General features: G+C 44.4%; 1 protein-coding gene across 2 annotated transcripts in view; it reads left to right on the top strand.

The window, feature by feature from the left end:
• Window positions 1-20,655, top strand: part of RAB12 (RAB12, member RAS oncogene family) — a 170,512-nt gene that overhangs the window by 135,720 nt on the left and 14,137 nt on the right. For both annotated transcript variants that reach the window (XR_013610594.1, XM_078687881.1), the window contains 2 exons: window positions 1,706-1,795; window positions 6,946-7,050. Coding sequence is in view for 1 of the 2 variants with exons in the window: in XM_078687881.1 (XP_078544007.1) it covers window positions 1,706-1,795; window positions 6,946-7,050 (195 nt within the window). In the remaining variant the exon portion in view is untranslated. The remainder of the gene's footprint in view (window positions 1-1,705; window positions 1,796-6,945; window positions 7,051-20,655) is intronic.

Raw genomic sequence — 20,655 nt, 5'->3', positions numbered from 1 at the left:
AACTCTATTGGATGAGAAAAATCCCTTTTGCCTACCTGTGACTAGAATTTTACAGCACTGCAAACTGGGAGTGGCCTTTGCAAAGTTACAGCGAACTTGCTTTCTCACTCTCGCTAAGTCGCCACTCCAAATCCTACTCCCCCGCTAAGGTCCCAAGGATCTATTTAATCTGGTCAGTCCTACAGAGCATTTAAGGTGTTGAAGCTAGTGCCCAGTCTCTGGTCATCCCCTGCACTATTTCACACCATGGGACTTTCACCCTAGGACGGGCATACATGTTTGAATGAATGAATGAATGTGTCATGGCTGTAAAGATAATTATGGATGGCATGTTGCTCTCCAAAGGAGATGATATGCTTAAATGATAGATCCTTGAAAGAATCAGCAGGGCTGTGTCTTGGGCCTCTAACTGAGCACTTGTGCTGTGTATCAGAGTTGTAGAAACAGAAAACTCCTCTTCATAGCAGTATTGCATCCCATCATCGCAAGAGTATGCACTATTGCTGCTTGGATGAACACTGGCATCCCCTGCAGTCACCCTGATGTATCCAACCTCCACTGAATGCCACTGCCCGTGTCTACTATTGAAGGCGAGTGCCAAAGCAGCAGAGCTCTACAAGGAGACTGTAGTTATACATGAGAAACTTCTGCCCTTTTAATTTTAGGTGCTTTACTACATTGATGTACTCTTCACCTAGGTAAGCAACTGCTGTGCTCACAGTGCAAAAAGAACAAATGCTGGACAGAAAGCAGAAAAATGTCATACATGCACCCCAGTACAGAGATCTGGGCCTAAATCCATTGTTTTTAGCTCACCATGCCGTTCCAGTGTGGACCCAGCCATATGCAAATCAGTCTTGACCCTGCGCCCAATGGGAACAGTCCAGCCCGAACTGCCAGGCCAGGTCCTCCCTGGACATGTAACAAGCATCCTAGGACCTGTTTCGGGGGTTTACCCCTCATCAGCCAGGATAGCTTCACTACAGTGGCATGGAGAGCACAGGACCCACATCTGGGAATACCCGTCCCACTCGGGGTGACAAATGCAAAAAGAACAATTGATGGACAGAATGCAGAACAATGTCATACATTCACCCCAGTACAGAGATCTGGGCCTAAATCCATCGTTTTTTTGCTCACCATGCCATTCCAGTTTGGACCCAGCCATTTGCAAATCAGTCTTGACCCTTCGCCCATTGGGAACAGTCCAGCCCGAACTCCCAGGCCAGGTCCTCCCTGTACTGGAAACGAGCACCCTAGGACCGGTTTCAGGGTTTCACCCCTCGTCGGCCAGGACAGCTTGACTCCAGTGGCATGGAGAGCACGGGACCCACGTCTGGGCATACCCGTCCCACTCTGGGTGACAAATGCAAAAAGAACAATTGATGGACAGAATGCAGAACAAATAGGGTGGACAAATTGCAGTTTGAGGATATCTGCCCAAATAATCACTAGGGTTTATTTATTTTTATTTTTTACAGAACACATTAGGCTCCGATATGAGTGGCCCAGTAACTAGTGTGATATTGATCACAGCTGATACAATCTTTGGCACCAGTAATCCTTTTCCTTCTTCTTGATTCCGGCATGTTTTGAATTTTACTGTTCTGTTTGTATATCATGTCCTTACACTAATCATGAATTTTCTGTGCAATAATTGCACCTATTTACCTGGCTGTGAATAATGATGTGATATCCCTCACAGTATGCCTCTGAAGATGCAGAACTTTTGCTAGTTGGAAATAAGTTGGACTGTGAAGTTGACAGGGAGATTACGCGGCAACAAGGAGAAAAGGTACAAGCAAAATGTTTTATTTAAAAGTTGTGAAAGAAAGAATTTGTTAAATTAACATGATTAATTTGAAAACATACTTTATAACTATGTTACTGTGTGGTTTGCACAGGATTCAGTGTTGGGGTATTCTCTGATAGCAGATCTATTTGGATGAAATGTAGATCATGTTTTAAGTTGTGCACTGTTCTCTTCCTATACTCTTGCAGGATTACCCTAACTTGATAGCTCCCAATTCACAGAAGCATAAATATAGATGGAAAGCTGAAGAACATGTATACTTTGTCCACTCTCTTTCCCAATCTTCAGCCCCCTATTACTTCAATACTTTTACACTCCAGATTGTGTGATCCCGTCTGCCAAGCTGCGCATTGTTCCCTGAGCCTTCTTTTCTACCGTCACTGGGCGCTTCCACCTTCAGCATTCCACTGTCCTCCACATTCTGTGTTGCAGTGCCTCTGACTGCACAGTTCCTTCTGCGTTGTTTCTGAAAGTCAGTATTATTTCATTGGCTTATATTTTTTATGACTACTGCTCTATAAGTTTAAGCAAGAGTGTCTATGGTGTGGCTGGTCACAGCCTCATCAGCATTGTCCATTTCAAAACAAAAATAATTAAGGTGTGCCACGTAGTCAAAATTAATGCCAATCTTCTAGAAATTCAAAAGCTACTTATTCAGATGCCAATGTCCACTGGTGCACTCCTTCTAGGGTGTCAACTGGCAGCTCTTATTAGATCCTTTGAAATGGCACTAACATTGTACGCGGATGACACCCAAATCGTGGTAACCATCAGCAAAAATACATTACCACAGATTTAGGGACCTTATGACAGCAGTCAGCTCATGGATGAGTTCGCACTGCCTTAAGCTAAATTATGAAAAAACCGAGGGGATTCTGTTTGGTAACTTTTCCCCTTCCTGGTCCCAGTTTTGGTGGCCAGATGACCGGGGAATAGCACCTATCCCAGTCTCCAAAGTAAAAAACCTATGCGTGATGATAGACCAGAAACTGGACTTTGAAGCCCAAGTTAAGTCAGTCTCTTCATCAAGTTTCTTTATTCTAAAACAATCAGGAAAATCCTACCTCTGATCCTAACAGAAAGCAGGAAAACGGTAATCGGTTCCCTTGTCATCTCCAGACTAGACTACTGTAATGGGTTGTATCTCGGCATACCCATGAAGCAATTACGCAGGCTCCAGATGACCCAAAATGCAGCCGCAAGACTCCATTTAGGGATTCCCAAATTCCAGTCGGTGGGAAGCCATCTCCAGAGTCTGCATTGGCTGCCAATTACAAGTCAGATCAAGTTTAAAACCCTGTAGATTACATACAAGGCACTACATCGGACCGGCCCTCAGTTCCTGAAACGTGCACTTAATTGGTACTCTCCAAATAGATGCCTGAGATCACAAGAGGCAAAAGTGATACTTTCTCAGAGATTTTTCAAATCAAACTGGGGTGGCAGAAGATTTGTGATGGGAGCCTTGAGGCTCTGGAACTCCCTCCCGTTTAACATCAGAAATCTTCCCTCCCTGACATAGTTCAGGAAAACCATCAAGACATGGCTGTTCTTTGATTAATGCTGGATTAATGCTTCTGCCTGCTTCTCAGTTTGCTAGCACCAATACACCGTTGGTATTCGTGTGCTGTATACATTTATAACATAACATAAATCTCCAAAAGCCCTTGGAAATGCTAAGCATCCCCCAAAGCAAAACATGGCATTCCACTTCATATAAATTCCAAAAATCCCAAAGTGACAAATAAGGCTTAGGTTTCTTGAGGGAAACTGCCTTTACCACACATCGATTACCACGCAATGCCTTTTCCACACATTTATACCACGCATATGCTTTTACCACGCATGCCTTTACAATGAAATTGTAAGTATAAGTAACGTAAGTGTGTGTGTGTGTGTGTATGTATATATATATATATATATATATATATATATATATATATATATATATATATATATATATATATAATTACACGCTGAATCCTGACCGCCAAAAGTGACGGTAACAACAGGCGTGGACCTCGTCTTCGATCAAGTGTTTAGTTAAATCGTAAACACACAAGAAAGCCACATCACAAGAGTCATTGCCAGCAATCCATTTTAATTGCGTTTAAAGTGCAAGAGCGAGTGCCCTCCCTGACGCGTTTCGCTCCGCAGGCGGAGCTTGATCACATGACGCGTCAGGAGTAGGCCGTGCATTAAATTAAAATTAAAAGCCCACGCGCCTAAAGAAACAGGTCGCACGGGTTGCAATAAAGCAAAAAGGCATACAATTTGTGGTTAAAATAATGATGCCACTCAAATTGTGTTTTTACATATATGTACAAGGGGACAAAAATAAGAGCATAGTGCTCACATGTCATGTCAAGAACTGAACGTAGCATAAATCAGTAGAATGGGTAATCATAGGGAGTAAAAAACAGATTATGCATTAAACTTATCAACCTAAGGACTATAAGATGAAGATATAAAAGAATGTAAACCACAACTGATACATCACAAATGGAAATAAAACAGTGTGATTAAACAATCAAATGCAAATGCATCAAAAACATTCTATTTATCATCAGTCACAAAAGAGCTGATTATATTCTCACTGAGCAAAGTTATTGACAACCCCCTGTCAAAAACAACAATGTAAGTCAAGTGACAGAAAAAGTGCCTAAGTGCTAAAGTGCAAGTGCTTTAAAATCAATTTCATAATCCAATGAAGTACATTATACTAGCTGCGGAAGACCTGATTAGAAAACTATAAATGTAAACAAGAAAGATATAGTATAAACACTTCAAAATATCCCGCCCTATTGTTAAATCAGGAGACAGAATCATCCCGCGAAATGTCAAAAAATAGAAACAGAAATTGCTCTTTCCACAAATGACAAGGTCCGATATATACAAATTATAGAAAAGGATGTAATTCATCAAAAGCATTGAGCCCATTGGGGGCCCGGGTATCAAGCAACAAAATGAAAAATGCCTCTTTTTGACGAAGCAATTTTTCGCGATCACCACCTCTGCCTGGATTGGCTACGGAACACAACAGAGTATATTTAAGATCTTTTAATTTCTTGTCGTGTACCGCTTTGAAGTGGCGAGCCACCGGGTAATTCATATCGGAGTTAACTATAGCTCGAATGTGCTGCAGAATACGCTGGTGTGCAGGAAGTTTTGTACTCCCAATATATGACAAAGAACATGTGCAGGTTAGCTGGTATGCTACATAATCACTGCGACATGTCAAATGTTCTCTTATTGGGATCAACCTGTCATTAAAAGCTGATGTATAATGGGTCCCATTCACAGCAAATGTGCAAGCACGGCACGAGGTGCACCTAAAGAAACCAGATTTATTAAGCCAATTATAATTAATTAATTAATATATCTATGCCAAAACTCCTCCATTGCTGACAGGAAAAGAGGCCACACGGGGAAATTTCGTTGGAAGCCCTTTATTGAAACAGCAGTCAGGCACGATGCATTTCGGCTTGGTCTGCCTTCTTCAGGTGCCGCTGTTAAGCCAGGATGTTGTCCCACCCGTGCTTTAAACAGTCCCGCATCCCTCCTATTGGTGGGAACACACAGAGCTCCTGATCATGTGCTTGCCCCTCACGATGTAGTGCTGTGCACACTACAACTCCCAGAGTTCATCTTGCCTGGGGGAAAGTTGCGCGGAGCTGGATTTTGCTGACAATGATTGCATATCACCTGGCGCTGTGCAGGACAAACATGGGTCACTGAATTGGAAATGTCCTGATTACCCAATGTATTAAAAAGCGCTTCCTCGGGTCCCCTTACGCTCCAGCCTCATTAAATAAGTGAGGGTGGTAAGGGTGTTTTTAGGGTTGGGCAAGGGAATTGGGTGGTAAGGGTTTAGGGGAGGGAATGTGCAGATGTTCGGAGTTTCTTTGTAGATCCATTGATCTCAGAAGTTGCCCTGTGATGGAGTGTAGCCTTGGTGCTTGTTGGTCCAAACCTCAACATCTACCCCCAGGGCGTGGAGGCACGTGTGGGGAAGGATTTTGGGTAAGTCTCGTAGGTAGTTTCCCGGTAGCTAAGAAGAAGGGGTGGGATGTTTCTGGTGTGAGTTTCTGGGTCACAAAGAAAGGTCTACATCTGCATCTGGGAGAAAGTGTGGGAGCGATGGTTGAGCCCCCCTGTTGCTTGAATCCCGGGTGTTGCTTGAATCAGCCCTCCGCAGAAATAGACAATCAATGAAGCCTGGCTGATATGAACTGGGGTGACGTTCCAGGTCTGAGGAGCATAGCAGAACAAAACCTAGTACCTTTACCTCTATTTCTTGCATCTGCTTATTTTCAGTATGGTGATGCTGCCAAGTCTTAATCTTTGATGCAAGGTACAGTACCGGAGTTGTCTGCCATGCAGATAAAGCAGCAGGGCTTAAACAGAGTATGACGGATATAGGCAATGGAAGCCCATGGAGCTAAGTGTTGATGTGATTGTCATGCTTGCCAACATCTTTAAAACCTTCAAGGGCTTGGCGAATGGTCTTCATTGGAGTTGTGTATGTCAGGGATGTCAACCGTTCTGAAGTCTGCGTCTGTTAGTAAATGCTGGGCAGTACAGGGGCCAAATAATGTCAGGCATTTTTCGACTGGTGTACACTTTCAGTTAGGTAGCTACGTTGGGTGTGTGTGTAAAACCCCAGAGACTTGCCACTGTTCTTGTTATTTGCGATCGTGGCGGTGCTACGCACGTTTTTGGCATCTTGACATTCGGTTTGAGGTAGGCCCTGGTTGTTCAGATTATGATTATAGCAAGACCGCCCTTCCGGCCATGAATGTCCTAGACAGATAAGACTTTAGACAGAGTTGTGTGTGTAGTCATACTGGTGATTCTTCCAGTTCAATATATTGGACAAACTTCTAAAGGTGATGCATTTTGCTCTCGGAATAGGCAGTCAAAACAGACTGAAGACCAATAAAAGGAGCAGGGAGATTGCTACTGCTGCCTTCAAGCATAGGAAGTGTTTAGTTCTTTGGAATTATTTTCATTAAGATATAATAATGTCGTTGAAATGTTACTGGGAATCCAGCTGACTAGCTGGAGACACAACCCTGTGAGAATAAGACTACATATTCACATCTTGATTGTTGTTTTTCTTTCCTTTTCAGTTTACCCAGCAAATAACTGGGATGCGATTCTGTGAAGCAAGTGCCAAGGATAATTTTAATGTGGATGAGATATTTTTAAAACTTGTTGATGACATCTTGAAAAAGGTAAACCGCTAGCTGTGCTGGGAAGTCTATTCTAATTTAATCTAATTTATGTAGCTGCGATGTGACACTCTAACACTTCAAGGGGGTCATGTGATCATTTAAAAATAGCAGTTTTAATTCGACACCTGGCAGATCATGTTCACTTCAGTATTTCTCTTCATTGGAAATAGATGCCATAGTTATTATTGTGTCGCATTTCTAACTGACTGACCTGTTGGCTCTGTACTTCTTGATTAGTCTTAAGATCCATACTTTTTTTGCAAGGTTAGTCATAAACCTTGCCATTTCTTTTTATATTTTTCTGTGAGAATTTTCAAATTTTAATTTACTTGAAAGACTTTTATATACTCCATATCTGTCTGGGAGACTAACCTTGCTTTCAGTTGGGTCATTTAAAGGATTTCTTTTTCTAGTGGTGCCTTTTGAAGTCCTCGATTGTAGTGTTGGTTTCCTTTCCTGAAAATACGGTATTATGGGCCAGATGTAGGTCGGCAAATACCGGTCGTTAACGGCCGATTTCGGCCGTTACCGACCGGTATTTGCAAATGGAGATGTAGGGGGCATTTTATTTACAGAATCGGTATATTTACCGATTCGGTAAATTTACAGATTCTGTAAAATACCGAATCTGTAAATTTACCAAATCGGTAAATCCAGATGTAGGTGGCACTGCAAACAGAGCCACAGGCCATTACCGATTCGTTATTTACCATGTAATACAATTGCATGGTAAATAACGAATTCCAGTGTACATGCACATCTGTGCATGTACACCTGTGCCATGTGGCACATATACATGCCCTAATCAGGGGTGCAACAGGGTGTCAAAGTGACACCCTGTTCCCCTTGCAAAATCGGTAATTTTACCGAATCGATATTTACCGATTCGGTAATTGACATTGATTCCTATGGGCCTGTAGGCCCATCGGAATCAATGGCAATTACCGAATTGGTAAATACCGATTCGGTAATTACCGAATCATACAGATTCGGTAAAAATTACCGAATTTTTACCTACATCTGATTTACCGAATCTAGAATACCGAATCGGTAAAATTCGGTATTCTAGAGTCGGTAAATCAGATTTACCTACATCTGGGCCTTAGTGCTGTACCTTTGGTCATAGACCCATATATGATGGTATTTCTATTGACTTGTTGGAGCATACGTTTATTATTAAATCTAGTCTGTATTTCCAGGCTTCAGCATGGCCTGCTAGGTGTAAATTTTCACCCTTATCCTATGTGGAAAAAGTTTGGAGAGTAGTTAGTAATTACTCTAAATATGTTGTTGTGGATGTAAGCAGACCCACAGGTCCTTCCAACCCTGGGTAAACATCTATGCCCCCTATCAACTCCTATATGGCCCTATTATGAGCCACACAGTACAGGCAGGTTGGTACTCACCTACATAATCAGTCCCATGCTGTAATACTTTACCAGTACAGTGCGATTACAAGTTTATCCTCCTGGAATGGGGTATAACTGTTCAGAACCGCTCTTACCGGACGGAACTCTGCACAGTATTCCTTTTTCTCTAGGTACTGTTTCTCTCATTTACCTCTTGCTCAGAGCATGGGGGCTGCTGTAGGGCTAGTGGAGAGGATAGTGAGCAGACTGGAGGAGGGCACGGGAGACTGCAGTCTGGAAGGGGAGAGCATTACATGCTCCCATTGTGCCATGGCGGAGGGTAGGGGGGCGGCAGGCAAACAGCAAATTTAATGTGGGACTACTGCTCTGCTTCTAATTGGGACCTATAAAGATTTACATAAAGGTGGCAAAATCAAAACATTGGTGCGGACACCCAACTTTGATATAACATGCACCCTGGCATAATCAGAGAAGCTATATATACTTGCTTTTATATACTGAAAATGCAGTCATAATTTCAGTCCTCTGCATGGCAACAAAAGGAACATGTAGATTTTCTTACTGGACGGGTAGATATCAAAAGTACCCTGTCCATTTGCCAAGTAGATGTTTTATAAAATCCCACACACCTGCTTGGCAACGTCTGTGCCTTTCTTTCTGCGTCTTCATACCAGATCTGGAGTTCACCCCCAATTTTTTCTTCGTGAGGGAAAAAGCTTTTCCGACAATTTCTACTTTTTTCAGTGTACAAGGGAGCTACGTCCCTTCTAAACCTTGTAATGATTCTTGTAAGCAGATATTTGTGAAAGATCTGCGTGAGGTTTGCCTCTGATGATTGGGTTTGGGGCAGGCCTCTAAGTCGTGTGAGGGGGTTGCTCTTATGAATCTGAAGGTGATTCTGGAACACTGAAAGAAGTCCCTGAAGTTCTGATCCCAATAAGAGTTGATGGCATGGGCGCTAGAGGGTGCACGGCAAGATGGCTATGCCGTAGTGCAGCTCCGCCAGCCAACTTTCTAATCCGCCCACTATCCTGCTCCCTAAACGCCACCCGTGACAAATAATGGAAGGCAATCGAAACTAGATTGAAGGACAAAGGGCTGAGGTGGTTTGTTCACAGGCATTGGGCCAGATTGCTGAGTCCTGCTGAGAGTGCGGCATGGTATGAGACATGGCGACCCTGTGAGACGGCTGGGGCCTTCGCCGTAGTGGAGCAGACGCATGTGGCTAAAACTATGTGCTGAGCTGATTTGATAATACCCATACCAGCTTACCAGCGTTGTGCGTGGATCTGGACACCCGCAGGAGCCTGTGTGAAGCCGATTAGCACCGAGCCAGGGCGTGCAGCGCTATTCTGAAGCGTGGCGGCTCCTCTCCACCCCTGGCGACTGCTGCTTAATGCCGGAGGAGCTCTGCGAGACAATCCCATGGATTCAAGGTGAGGCGGACAGGCTTGACTAATTACGTGCCCTGGAACTGGCCCCTTTAACTGCACTGAATCTGCAACTAGATGCCGGAGATGTGCGGATCAGCATGGCAAGCCCAGGATTGCTGAGTCCATGTGACATATACGCAAAACAATGGTTCTGTCGGGTGTGAACAATTATTTCTTAACCTGTTAAGTTCCTTTCAGAATACAATTTTAAAGAGGTTAAATATTTCTAGCTTTCAATTTTAGGACAATTCAAATGATACACAAAGAAAGAAACACCAGGGCAATGCTGCATGATGAGAACTAGGTTAATTTATATAAATTCCTTCATTTATATATACTCAGGAGTTGATGAAAATGCTGTCAACAAGAGGTGACACTTAAAGTGCTCAGTGAATATGTGACAATGTGCTCAGTGAAGCAAAATGGTGAACATTATGTACAGAGTGATACCAATATATACATAGAAGGCTAAAGTGTCTAGTAAAGACAATGGTTCTGCTGCTGTATCCTCATTAATGTCTGTGCATGTAGAGTCTTGATCTGGGCCAAGAGGTGCCGTCGACGTTTCAACCCAATATATGCATTATGGAGTGGTCAATACAGCTCTTCATCAGGATTGGGGGGGAGAAGGAGTTGACAACCTAAGGTTAACCAGAGTGATTCTGAGTGGAAAATGTGCAGTATGCCATGCTGTATCCGGCCCGGCTACATATTGGACGGGAAGGGAAAGCCAAGATCTTTACCAATCCCAGACTGGCTTTGGAATACGCAGAATCCATCAAACATAACAAGCACGCGGGCTCTGATGCACCAGATGAAGAGCTCTAGCCTCAGCAGGACATTGTGCCTTGATGTATCCACTAGGCTCTACAGTAATACGAAGCGAGGCTGACAGCTTAAATAATCTATATGTTGTCACTGATGTGCGGGCGGGCCCTTTGCTCAATGTATTTTCCCGCCTTTATCTGCAATCCAACCGATTACCAACGGCGTTGTGTATATTGTAAACCGATATTACTGAATCGTTTAAATGTTTGTACCCTCCCCTGACCCGATTTTAAAGTAGTTGAGGGAGACTTTCTAGGATGCTCGGCCACTTTCCTTTTCATCTAGGGAGTTAGATGTGCTCTAGCATTCCCCAATGGCTGTACCCCAAATTTAATTATGTTCACATTCTACATTTGGGGTCTACTTTTTAGTTCATGGGATGGCTTTGGCAAGTTGGATATGCTAAAGTGGGTGGGGGGAGGGAGCGGGAGACCACACTATAGGGGTATGTTGTATGTAATTGGCTGGAAACCAAGGTCCTCGTACACGGGTGAAATACATGTATCATCAGATAGTTTGCATGACAACGCTGGATAAGGAACCAAACACTTGCATGACATGGAAAGTCAGTGGGTTAAGCTCCCCCAAAAATAAGGCAGAAATTAGCTTATCAAGATCGCCCTCCTCCAGGAGACTCATCTGACCAAACTGATTGAGACCAAGATTGCCCTGAGGTGGGCAGGGTATCGGTTGGCTTCTTTATAGTCTTCATATGCAAGAGGGGTCATTACACTCCTAAAGAAAGGTCTTGCATTCACCATGATCAAAACATGCACGGATGATGGCAGTTGATACGCTATTGTTCATGGTAAGCTGGGGGGTTTGCTTATAACCATTGTAAATGTTTACGGGCGCAAAACTGATGAGCCTGAGCTCTTTGCAGGCATTCTCAATGTGCTACACAAGTGGCCTGAAGCGGAAATTCTGTAGGGAGGCGACCTGAACACACACCTAGACCCCAGCAAAGATAAATCAAGTAAGCAGAGCGGACACTCACCTAGGGCAGACTAGATGATAAATGATCGAATGGTTGAAATGGAACTTGTAGACACATGGCGGCTCTAACATCGATAAACTAGAAGGCACGCACACATTAGCAGCGCATGGTAGCTGGTCCCGGCTGGAATATTGGCTGTTAAGTGAAGGGGCGAATGCCTGGGTGTCTCCCATAGCTGCGTTACCCAGAACTTTATCCGATCACAGTCCAGTCAAACTCACTTTACATATCGCGACGCGTGGCCCTCGCCGGTTCACATGGTGGTTCTGCTCTGAAGCTCTGCTAGACTCGCTATACACTACTACGATTAGAGAAGCTATAGTCCAGTATTTTGATTTAAACAAGGGATCTGTGGATAGCGCTGCACCTCTTTGGGAGGCCTTTAAGGCTACTATCAGGGGCACTTGCATCAGTAAACAGCAGGTATACTTAAGGATATTAGGGGTCAAATCACTAGAGTTTAGAAGGCGCTGACGAGACTTGAAAGGGATTGAGTTGCTTCCATGTGCGCATACACTGTCCCAAATTAAAGACGTAATATTAGAGCACAACAAGTTGCCAGCGGGAGAGATTCGCTATCTTTCCAAGAGACATGTAGCTGGAGCATATAGCGAGGGAGGCAGACCAGGGCATAACCTAGCCTCTAAGATTAAATATAGAACTGAGCACCATGTCATAACAAAACTTACAGATGATACAGGTAATGATCACTATACACCGCAGGCAAAAGTTGCACAGTTCCGAAGCTGCTTTGCTGAGTTGTCCACTTCACAGGGTGATTCCGACCCCCTAGGAATTAGATGATTAGTTGGCAGATATCGCTTGTGCGTGTTTACCTAAGGGGCATCAAGAGTATTTAAGCCAGCCCATTGAGGCCGCTTACATTTAAGAGGCAATTTGTTCATTGCCAAACAAAAAGGCACTGGGACCGGACGGCCTCACATCCGAATTTTATAAAGAGTTTGCAGAGGAGCGAATACCACATCAGTTAGACATGTATGAGGAAGCATATGAATCGGGCAGGCTACTGCCAACTCTTAGACAAGCCCTGAAAATCACCCTTTAAAAAAAAAAGACAAGACACCTTCCGGCTGTGAATTGTACCGCCCCCTGCCACTTATTAATTTAGATGCAAAAATTCTGGACAATAGGCTTCAACCTCTAATGCCAAAATTGGTCCTACAGGATCAATCGGGTTTTATTCCAGAAAGGTCCACGTCACACAATTTGTGCACAATCTTTTCGATGTTTCATTTGCTCGACCCCGATCTCCATGCTGCCGCAGATATGTTGGATGCGGCCAAAGCATTTGATTCTATTGAATGGAGTTATATGTTACAAATACTTAAACACATAGGGTTCCCCGAATTTTTCAATAGATGGGTGTGTTTGTTATACACTGATCCCTCTGCGCCGGTACGAGTAGGTGAACTCGCATCTGAGCCATTTCAGATTGGCTGAGGAACTAGGTAAGGGTGTCCTCTTTCACCACTTCTCTTCTCCGTAATGCTGGAGCTGCTGGCTTGCATTGTAAGACAGCGACAATGAGAGGCCGCCCTCCGATTTGCACATCGTCGAGTAGACATCGCTTTTTGCTGATGATATGGTGCTGTTCGCAAGGGAACCGCAGAGATATTTAGCACCTGTTCTACGTGAGTATATTAGATTTGGTCGGATTTCGGGGATCAGCACTAAGTGGAATAAATCAGTGGTGGTGCCTCTAACAGCGAATACTATTCCCCATGCTCTGGAATTCCCTCACATGTGGTCGTCCGACCTGATTAAATACCTGGGAATATGGGTGCATCGTGATCCTGAGATTGTGGTCAGGGAAAATGACGGTACTGCATGCACTGTTCTGGAGCAGCAGGTGGACAGGGATCCCGCTGTCCTTAGCTGATCGCAGTGCCCTCCTTTAGATAGTCGTTCTGCCTTGCTTTTTGTACCTGTTCAGTAACATACCAATACCACTGAGCCAGCAGTTCTTTACTAATGTGCGCTCGCTGCTGGTGCAGTTACTTTGGGGTGGAAAACACCCGTGTTGGTTGGAACACACTTACCCTTGATTTATAACAAAGGCTGCTTTATTGTGCCAGATTTGCATCTGTATTATCTCAGCACACAGACTCAATATGCATATTATTGGTATAGCCATCATGAATTTATTCCACATGTGGTGTTGGAGGATGTAGATGCACACCTGATTCCATTCAAGTATATACCGACACATTCACGCAGAGGTACCCCATACATGAAATCAACACGGTAGACACCACAATTGCAGCTTGGCAGTCTATAGAGCAAATTTCTGCAAAGCTACCACTATATGCCCCTTCGCTCCCGCTGGCACACCATGCTGCACTTTCGGTCACACAAGAGGAAGGTGCAATGCACTCCTTGAGACTGGCTGGTATAGACACAAAGAAAAACCTAAGGGGATGATGGACGGAGTATTGAACATTGCAAGCACTCTCCCCCAGTCAACTGATCTGGGTTTAATCCATCATCATTCTTTAGCTCACTCCGCCACCCCAGTTCAGACATGGCCATATGCAAATCAGTCTGACCGTGTGCCTCATGGGAACAGCCCAGCCCGAACTGCCAAGCCATGTCTTCCCTGGACCGGAAACAAGCATCCTGGGACCGGTTTCTGGCTAATCAGCTATCATCAGCCAGGCTAGCTTTAATCCGGTGGCAAAGTGAGCAAGGGACCCACGTCTGGGCATACCCTGCCAACTTAGGGCAAACAAAGAAAAACCAAAGGGGATGATGGACGGTATAGACACAATGCAGGACCAAAAAATATAAACCTGCACCCACGGACCCGGTTTACATTGGAGGCCTGCTGCCCTTAGACTCTCTTGTAGTCTCCAACGCTCGCAAGAGAACCAACTCTCATACCACTGGTGAGGCTCCTCCTCCTGGTAAGGAGGCTAACCTTATCCATGCCTCGGGCAAAAGAGTGGCTTAACAGGCTGCAAATCATTAGCGTATTGTCAACGCACAAGCTCTTCTGGCTCGTTATGATAGGGTTCATTATGATGAGATAGAAAAACTCCTACAATATTTACCTGACACAAAGCTAAGGCTACTGACCATATCCAGGAAGGTTAACGTATTACTAATACATCCATCAGGTGTGCTCTAGATGCTGCAGACACAGCAGCTCGTGCAGTGAACACCAGTATACGTTTACGCACGAATGCTTGTTTTAGAATATCAGGCTTCAAGCCAGAGGTACAAACTTCCATCCTCAACCAACCGTTCGATAAGGAGCATCTTTTTGGCCCAGTGGTTAATACCTCGCTGGAAAAAATGAAAAACGACACGGAGGTCACAAAGTCCATGGACGCGCTGCAGTTACTTGCCACTAGAGGTTCCTTGTGCCGCTCATTTTACAAAGGTGCTTCCAAAACTGTATCCACCGAAAATCCCTCCTCCTCTTACAAGGGCAACAACCAATGCACCTGTTCAAGAGGTTATTTTAGAGGAGGTTTTAGAGGAAACAACACTAAGGGAAGAGACAGGGGCAACTCCACACGCACTTCCCTCGCAAACAAACAGTGACTTCCTTCCACTACCCCTTGATCATTCCACCCCTGTCGGGGTGCGTCTCTCTCAATTCCTACGTGTCTGGAATTCAATTACCTCAGACAAGTGGGTACTACAAATTATCCAATATGGTTACTGCCTGGAGCTTACGGACACTCCTCCAAATATTCTTCTAAGATCACATATGTCACCAGAGCTTCTTGCCCTTCTAAGGCAAGAGGTTCTTTATCTCCTGGACAAACACGCTATAGAGCCAGCCCCATTACAATGCTAGGGGACCGGGGTATACTCCCTGTACTTTTAAGTTCCAAAAAAGGACGGTTCTCTCAGGCCTACACTAGACCTCAGAGAACTAAATCTGTACATTCAGTCTGACCACTTTCACATGGTCACACTCCAACAAGTGCTCCCACTTCTTCAACAAGGCGATTTTCTGTCAACTTTAGACCTAAAGGACGCCTACTTCCATATTTCCATCCACCCTGCTCACTGGAAATTCCTTGGATTTGTATTGGACGGCCAACATTATCAATTCTAAGTTCTCCCATTTGGAGTAACTACCGCACCCAGCGTTTTTACAAAATGCCTGGCAGTAGTTGCGGCTCATTTAAGAAGACAGCACATTCACGTCTTCCCTTACTTAGACGACTGGCTAATAATAGCCAGATCGCAGCAAAGCTGCCTACGCCAGACTCAAAAACAGTCCAACTGCTTCACGACCTTGGGTTCACTGTAAACCTTACCAAGTCTCATCTCCAACCGTCCAACACACAAGTGTATCTAGGAGCTACAATAGATACACAAAGAGCTCTAGCGTGTCCCAACCTACTCAGAATCCGCAACGTGCAGATTCTAAGTTCTCAGTTTCAGCCTCAACACTTGTTACCAGCTTGAGTATTCATGCAATTGCTAGGAATGACAGCGTCTTGAATTTTAATCGTTCCTTACGCAAGACTTCAAATGCGTCCCTTACAGGAATGCTTTGCACGCCAGTGGAACCAGGTTCAAGGTCAGCTATCACATCTAGCGTTGGTAGACGGCCGCACCTATCGCGCGCTGCAATGGTGGAACATACAAAACCTTTACAAGGGGCGGCCATTCCTCGACCCAGTTCCACAGATAGTGCTAAAAGTAGATGCATCGTTCACTAGTTGGGGAGCTCATCTACAAAAACCTACCATTCAAGGCATGTGGACTCTGCAACAGAAACAACTCCACATAAACCATCTGGAACTGCTAGCAATTTTTCTAGCATTGAAAGCGGTTCAACTTCATCTGGTAGGCACAGCTGTCTTGATTTGTACAGACAACATGACTGCAATGTATTACATACAAAAACAGGGGGTCACTCTCTCCAGCTCTCACATCTAGCCCAGAGCATCTGGAGATGGGCCATACCTCACAAAATATATCTCCTTGCAGAACACCTTCCAGGAGTGAACAACCAGATTGCAGATCTGCTCAGTCGTCAACGACAATAAATTCACAAATGGGAATTCCACCCTCAGGATCTCCTCCCATTCTTCCAAATGTGGGGCTTTCCAGAGATAGATCTGTTTACCACCCACCTAAACGCAAAATGCCCAAACTTCGCATCTAGTTATCCACACCCATTGTCCAAAGGCAATGCACTATGGATGAACTGGTCAAGGATATTTGCTAACGCTTTTCTGCTTCTCCCACTCATTCCTTTAGCGGTTCGGAAGCTCAGACAATAGTCCCTGACACTATTCTAAGTTGCTCCCACATGGGCCCGTCAACCTTGGTTCACAACCCTGTTAGAGTTATCCGTAGTTCCTCACCAAAAACGTCACCTTACTCCCAATTTCCTCACTCCGAACCATGGGGGGATAAGACATCCAGATCCCAGCCATCTCAACGTTGCGATCTTGCACCTAAAATCCTAGAGTTTGGCTATCTTAATCTTCCGCCAGACTGCATGAATATCATCAAAGAGGCTAGACGCCCTACCACAAGAGCATGCTATGCAGCAAAGTGGAAGCGATTTGCGATTTACTGTGACAACAATCAAATCAATCCACTCAACGCGTCCGTACAGAACATCATTTGTTATCTATTACATCTACAGCGCTCTAACTTAGCGTATACATCCATACGCTTACATCTTGCTGCAATAGCTGCATATCTGCAAAACAGACAGCAGTTGTCTCTCTTTAGAGTGCCTGCTATTAAAGCATTTACGGAAGGACTAAAGAGTCATTCCCTCAGACTCCCACCTGCTCCAGTGTTGAATCTCAACATCGTTCTTACAAGACTAATGGGTCCACCTTTTGAGCCATTGCACAAATGTGAACTACAATTTCTCACTTGGAAGGTAGCCTTTCTCATAGCCATCACATCTCTGAGAAGAGTGGGTGAGCTTCAGGCGCCAACCATTCAAGGACCATTTTTACAAATACACCAAAACTAAGTGGTTCTTAGGACTAACCCCAGATTTTTACCATTTCTGCCTTACACATCAACCTATCTGTTGAGTTACAGGTCTTCCCTCAGCCAGATTCTGTGGCAGAATGTGCTCTTCACACTTTAGATGTCAAACGAGCATTACTATACTACATTGAAAGGACAAAACCTTTCAGGAAGACCAAGCAACTTTATGTTGCTTTTGCTCCACCACATTAAAGGCAATCTAATATCAAAATCAGGTATTGCAAGGTGGATAATTAAGTGCATTCAAATATGCTATGCAAAAGCAAAACGCACATTAACAATTCCCCCTAGAGCGCACTCTACACGCAAAATGGGAGCTTCTATGGCATTTTTAGGAAATATACCCACAGATAAATTGTAAATGTAAATTGATACTTGTATAGCGCACTACTCACCCGCAAGGGTCTCAAGGCGCTTGTACGAATACCGCTGTGGAACCCATCCTGGCTTTCCCTGTGAGGTGTCCACTCCTGGGCACCCCCAGGGTGGAGGCCAGGCATCCTTAGCGTTGTGGGGGCCGTTGTGGAGATTAAGCAAGCTATTGCCCAGAGTTGCAGAGTGGGACTCCATGATTGGAATAGGCACCGAGGCGAGAATTATCAGGTCCGTGGAATTTTTGAGCCCAAGACCCGCCGAGGCGGGGAATTGAACCCTGGTCCCGGGCTAGACCTCTGCATCAGGGTCTGCCGCTCTAACCATTGACGATTCAGAAAAGGGGGTGGTGATGAACAGAGTGTCTGAATTAAGCAGACCACTCTTACCCAGTCCAAAGATCAGGGCTTGATCCATCACCGTTATTTAGCTCACTGCCCCATCCCAGCTCAGAACCTGGCTATATGCAAATTAGTCTGTCCCTGGCCCAGTGCATCATGGGAACAGGGCAGACCAAACTACCAAGCCAATTCTTCACCAGAAAGGAGACAAGCTTCCGGGGACCGGTTTCTGCCATTTCAGGCGTCGTCGGCCCGGCTTGCTTGAATCCTGCTCTAACCATTGAGCCACACTTCTCCACAGATGACATCTGCAAAGCTGCAACATGGTCTACACCACACACATTCACAAAACACTATTGTGTAGATGTGTTAGCAAGACAGCAAGCTAGTGTGGGCCAGGCAGTTTTACGGACACTATTTCAGACCACTGCAACAGCTACAGGTTAGCCACCACTTTGGGAGATAACTGCTACATAGTCTATGCATAGCATATGATCTACAGCTCATATGCTTCGAACGGAAAATGCTACTTAACCAGTATGCGTCTGTTCTTGGCATATAGAGCTGTAGAGTCATATGAGCCCACCACCTCCCCGGGTACCTTTACCTGTTGCAGTAACATCTTACTTAGATACAATATACATGGACTTCTCTCTTTACTACTCTTACTAACTCCATCATCACCCTCTGCGGCAAAACAATCTAAGTATGGAGTCGATGCCCATGCATACTATCACCGAAAGGAGGAGTCACCTACCTCGTGACTGGAAAGACGACTTCAAACAAAAATAAAGTGCAAACATCCAGACCAAACACTAGATGGCAATCTATGCATAGCATATGACTCTACACCTCTATATGCAAAGAACAGATGCATACTGGGTATGTGGCATTTTCCTTTTGGTGGACAGTGATCTCCTCTGACAAATTTGCATGAAGCTCAAAATAGCAAGACTAAGCTAAACATAAATGTCTGCTCTGTGTCATGCAGGTCTGTGAAACTGCACAGTTGTTATTAGCAAATCATTTTTCTTTTACTCCCTCTTCTTTTCTCCCCCCAATCTAAGAATCCTACATGGAGGTTCATTTAAGTGGATCAAAGTTATTAGCAAATGAACATGTTTTGCCTTTTTAACTTTGCCCCCTCCCACACTATTTTGGCTCTGCGTGAAACTTGGCTATATCCATAGAAGAATACAGATTCTAAGGATGCTACAGTGTTTTGCAAATCAGCATTTTGTGAGACACTATTTAAACTGTACCCCCCCTTCATAGATCAGCACACGTTTAAAAACGCACAACATGAGCTAAACATGCTAATAACCTGCCTTACTTCATGCAAATTTGTCAAATGGCACTGATAATTAAAACCTTTTCAACTGTCAGTATTACTCTATATTAGAACATTAGAATGTTGAGCACTCCATTGCAGACCGTGGAGTGCTCCGGGCTTCTACGGGTCGGTAGATGCCTGCAGAGCAACATTCTAAGGTTTTATTTCATTCACAGCTGCTGCTGTGAACAAATGCCTCTCGAAGCCCAAGGGGATTTAAATCCCCTTGGGCTTTACCTGAAACCAAGCAAAGGCACAACTATGAGTAAAGTTCTAGTTTCGTCTCAGGTTTGGTATCCTTTTCATCAGTTTTCTGTAGTGGGAGTAATTTTCCTGTTGAAGGTAAAATGGTAGACACTCATTTCTTCTCCCTTCTCATTAATGTTTCAGCCCATTTGACAGTGGGTCATGCAAAGCTAGAAAAGGAAATAATTATATATTCTTATAGAGAATTATAACTGCAGATTCCTCTTCTTGGGGATATTCCCCAAACATCCAGCTGGATCCAGTTACTTTAAAGCTATACTCCTATGCTCCAGTAGGTGGTGTTGTGCAGCTCTGTGCCAAAGTCATTGCTCTCCGTGATGAGCGTAGTCACATGTAAGCACCATCCTTGCATGCTAACACCAGTTCCTTTTCCTTGCCTTCATACATGGAAATGAAGTTACTCCTGGCTATTTTCAAGACCTCTTTTTGAAACCTTCCCCTTGTACAAGGGAAAATATCATCCCCTAGGACAACAGAGTTCAAGTTATGTAGGGACTGTTGCAAATAGATGCCTTTGACAGTACCTCACAGAGTAGATCTTTGGTGCCTGGCTTTGGAGCACGATTCCAGGGCCAGTGATGACTACAGGCAGATAAATCCTAAGGCCATACAGGACCTCGTGGGGAAAATCCACATGCCAAACTTCTGAAAACTCCACCTT

This window comes from Lissotriton helveticus, chromosome 4_1 (assembly GCF_964261635.1).
Source record: "Lissotriton helveticus chromosome 4_1, aLisHel1.1, whole genome shotgun sequence".
Classification (NCBI taxonomy): Eukaryota; Metazoa; Chordata; class Amphibia; order Caudata; family Salamandridae; genus Lissotriton; species Lissotriton helveticus.
The sequence above is the reverse complement of the archived record's forward strand: the minus strand, read 5'-3'. Positions and strand labels throughout refer to the sequence as shown.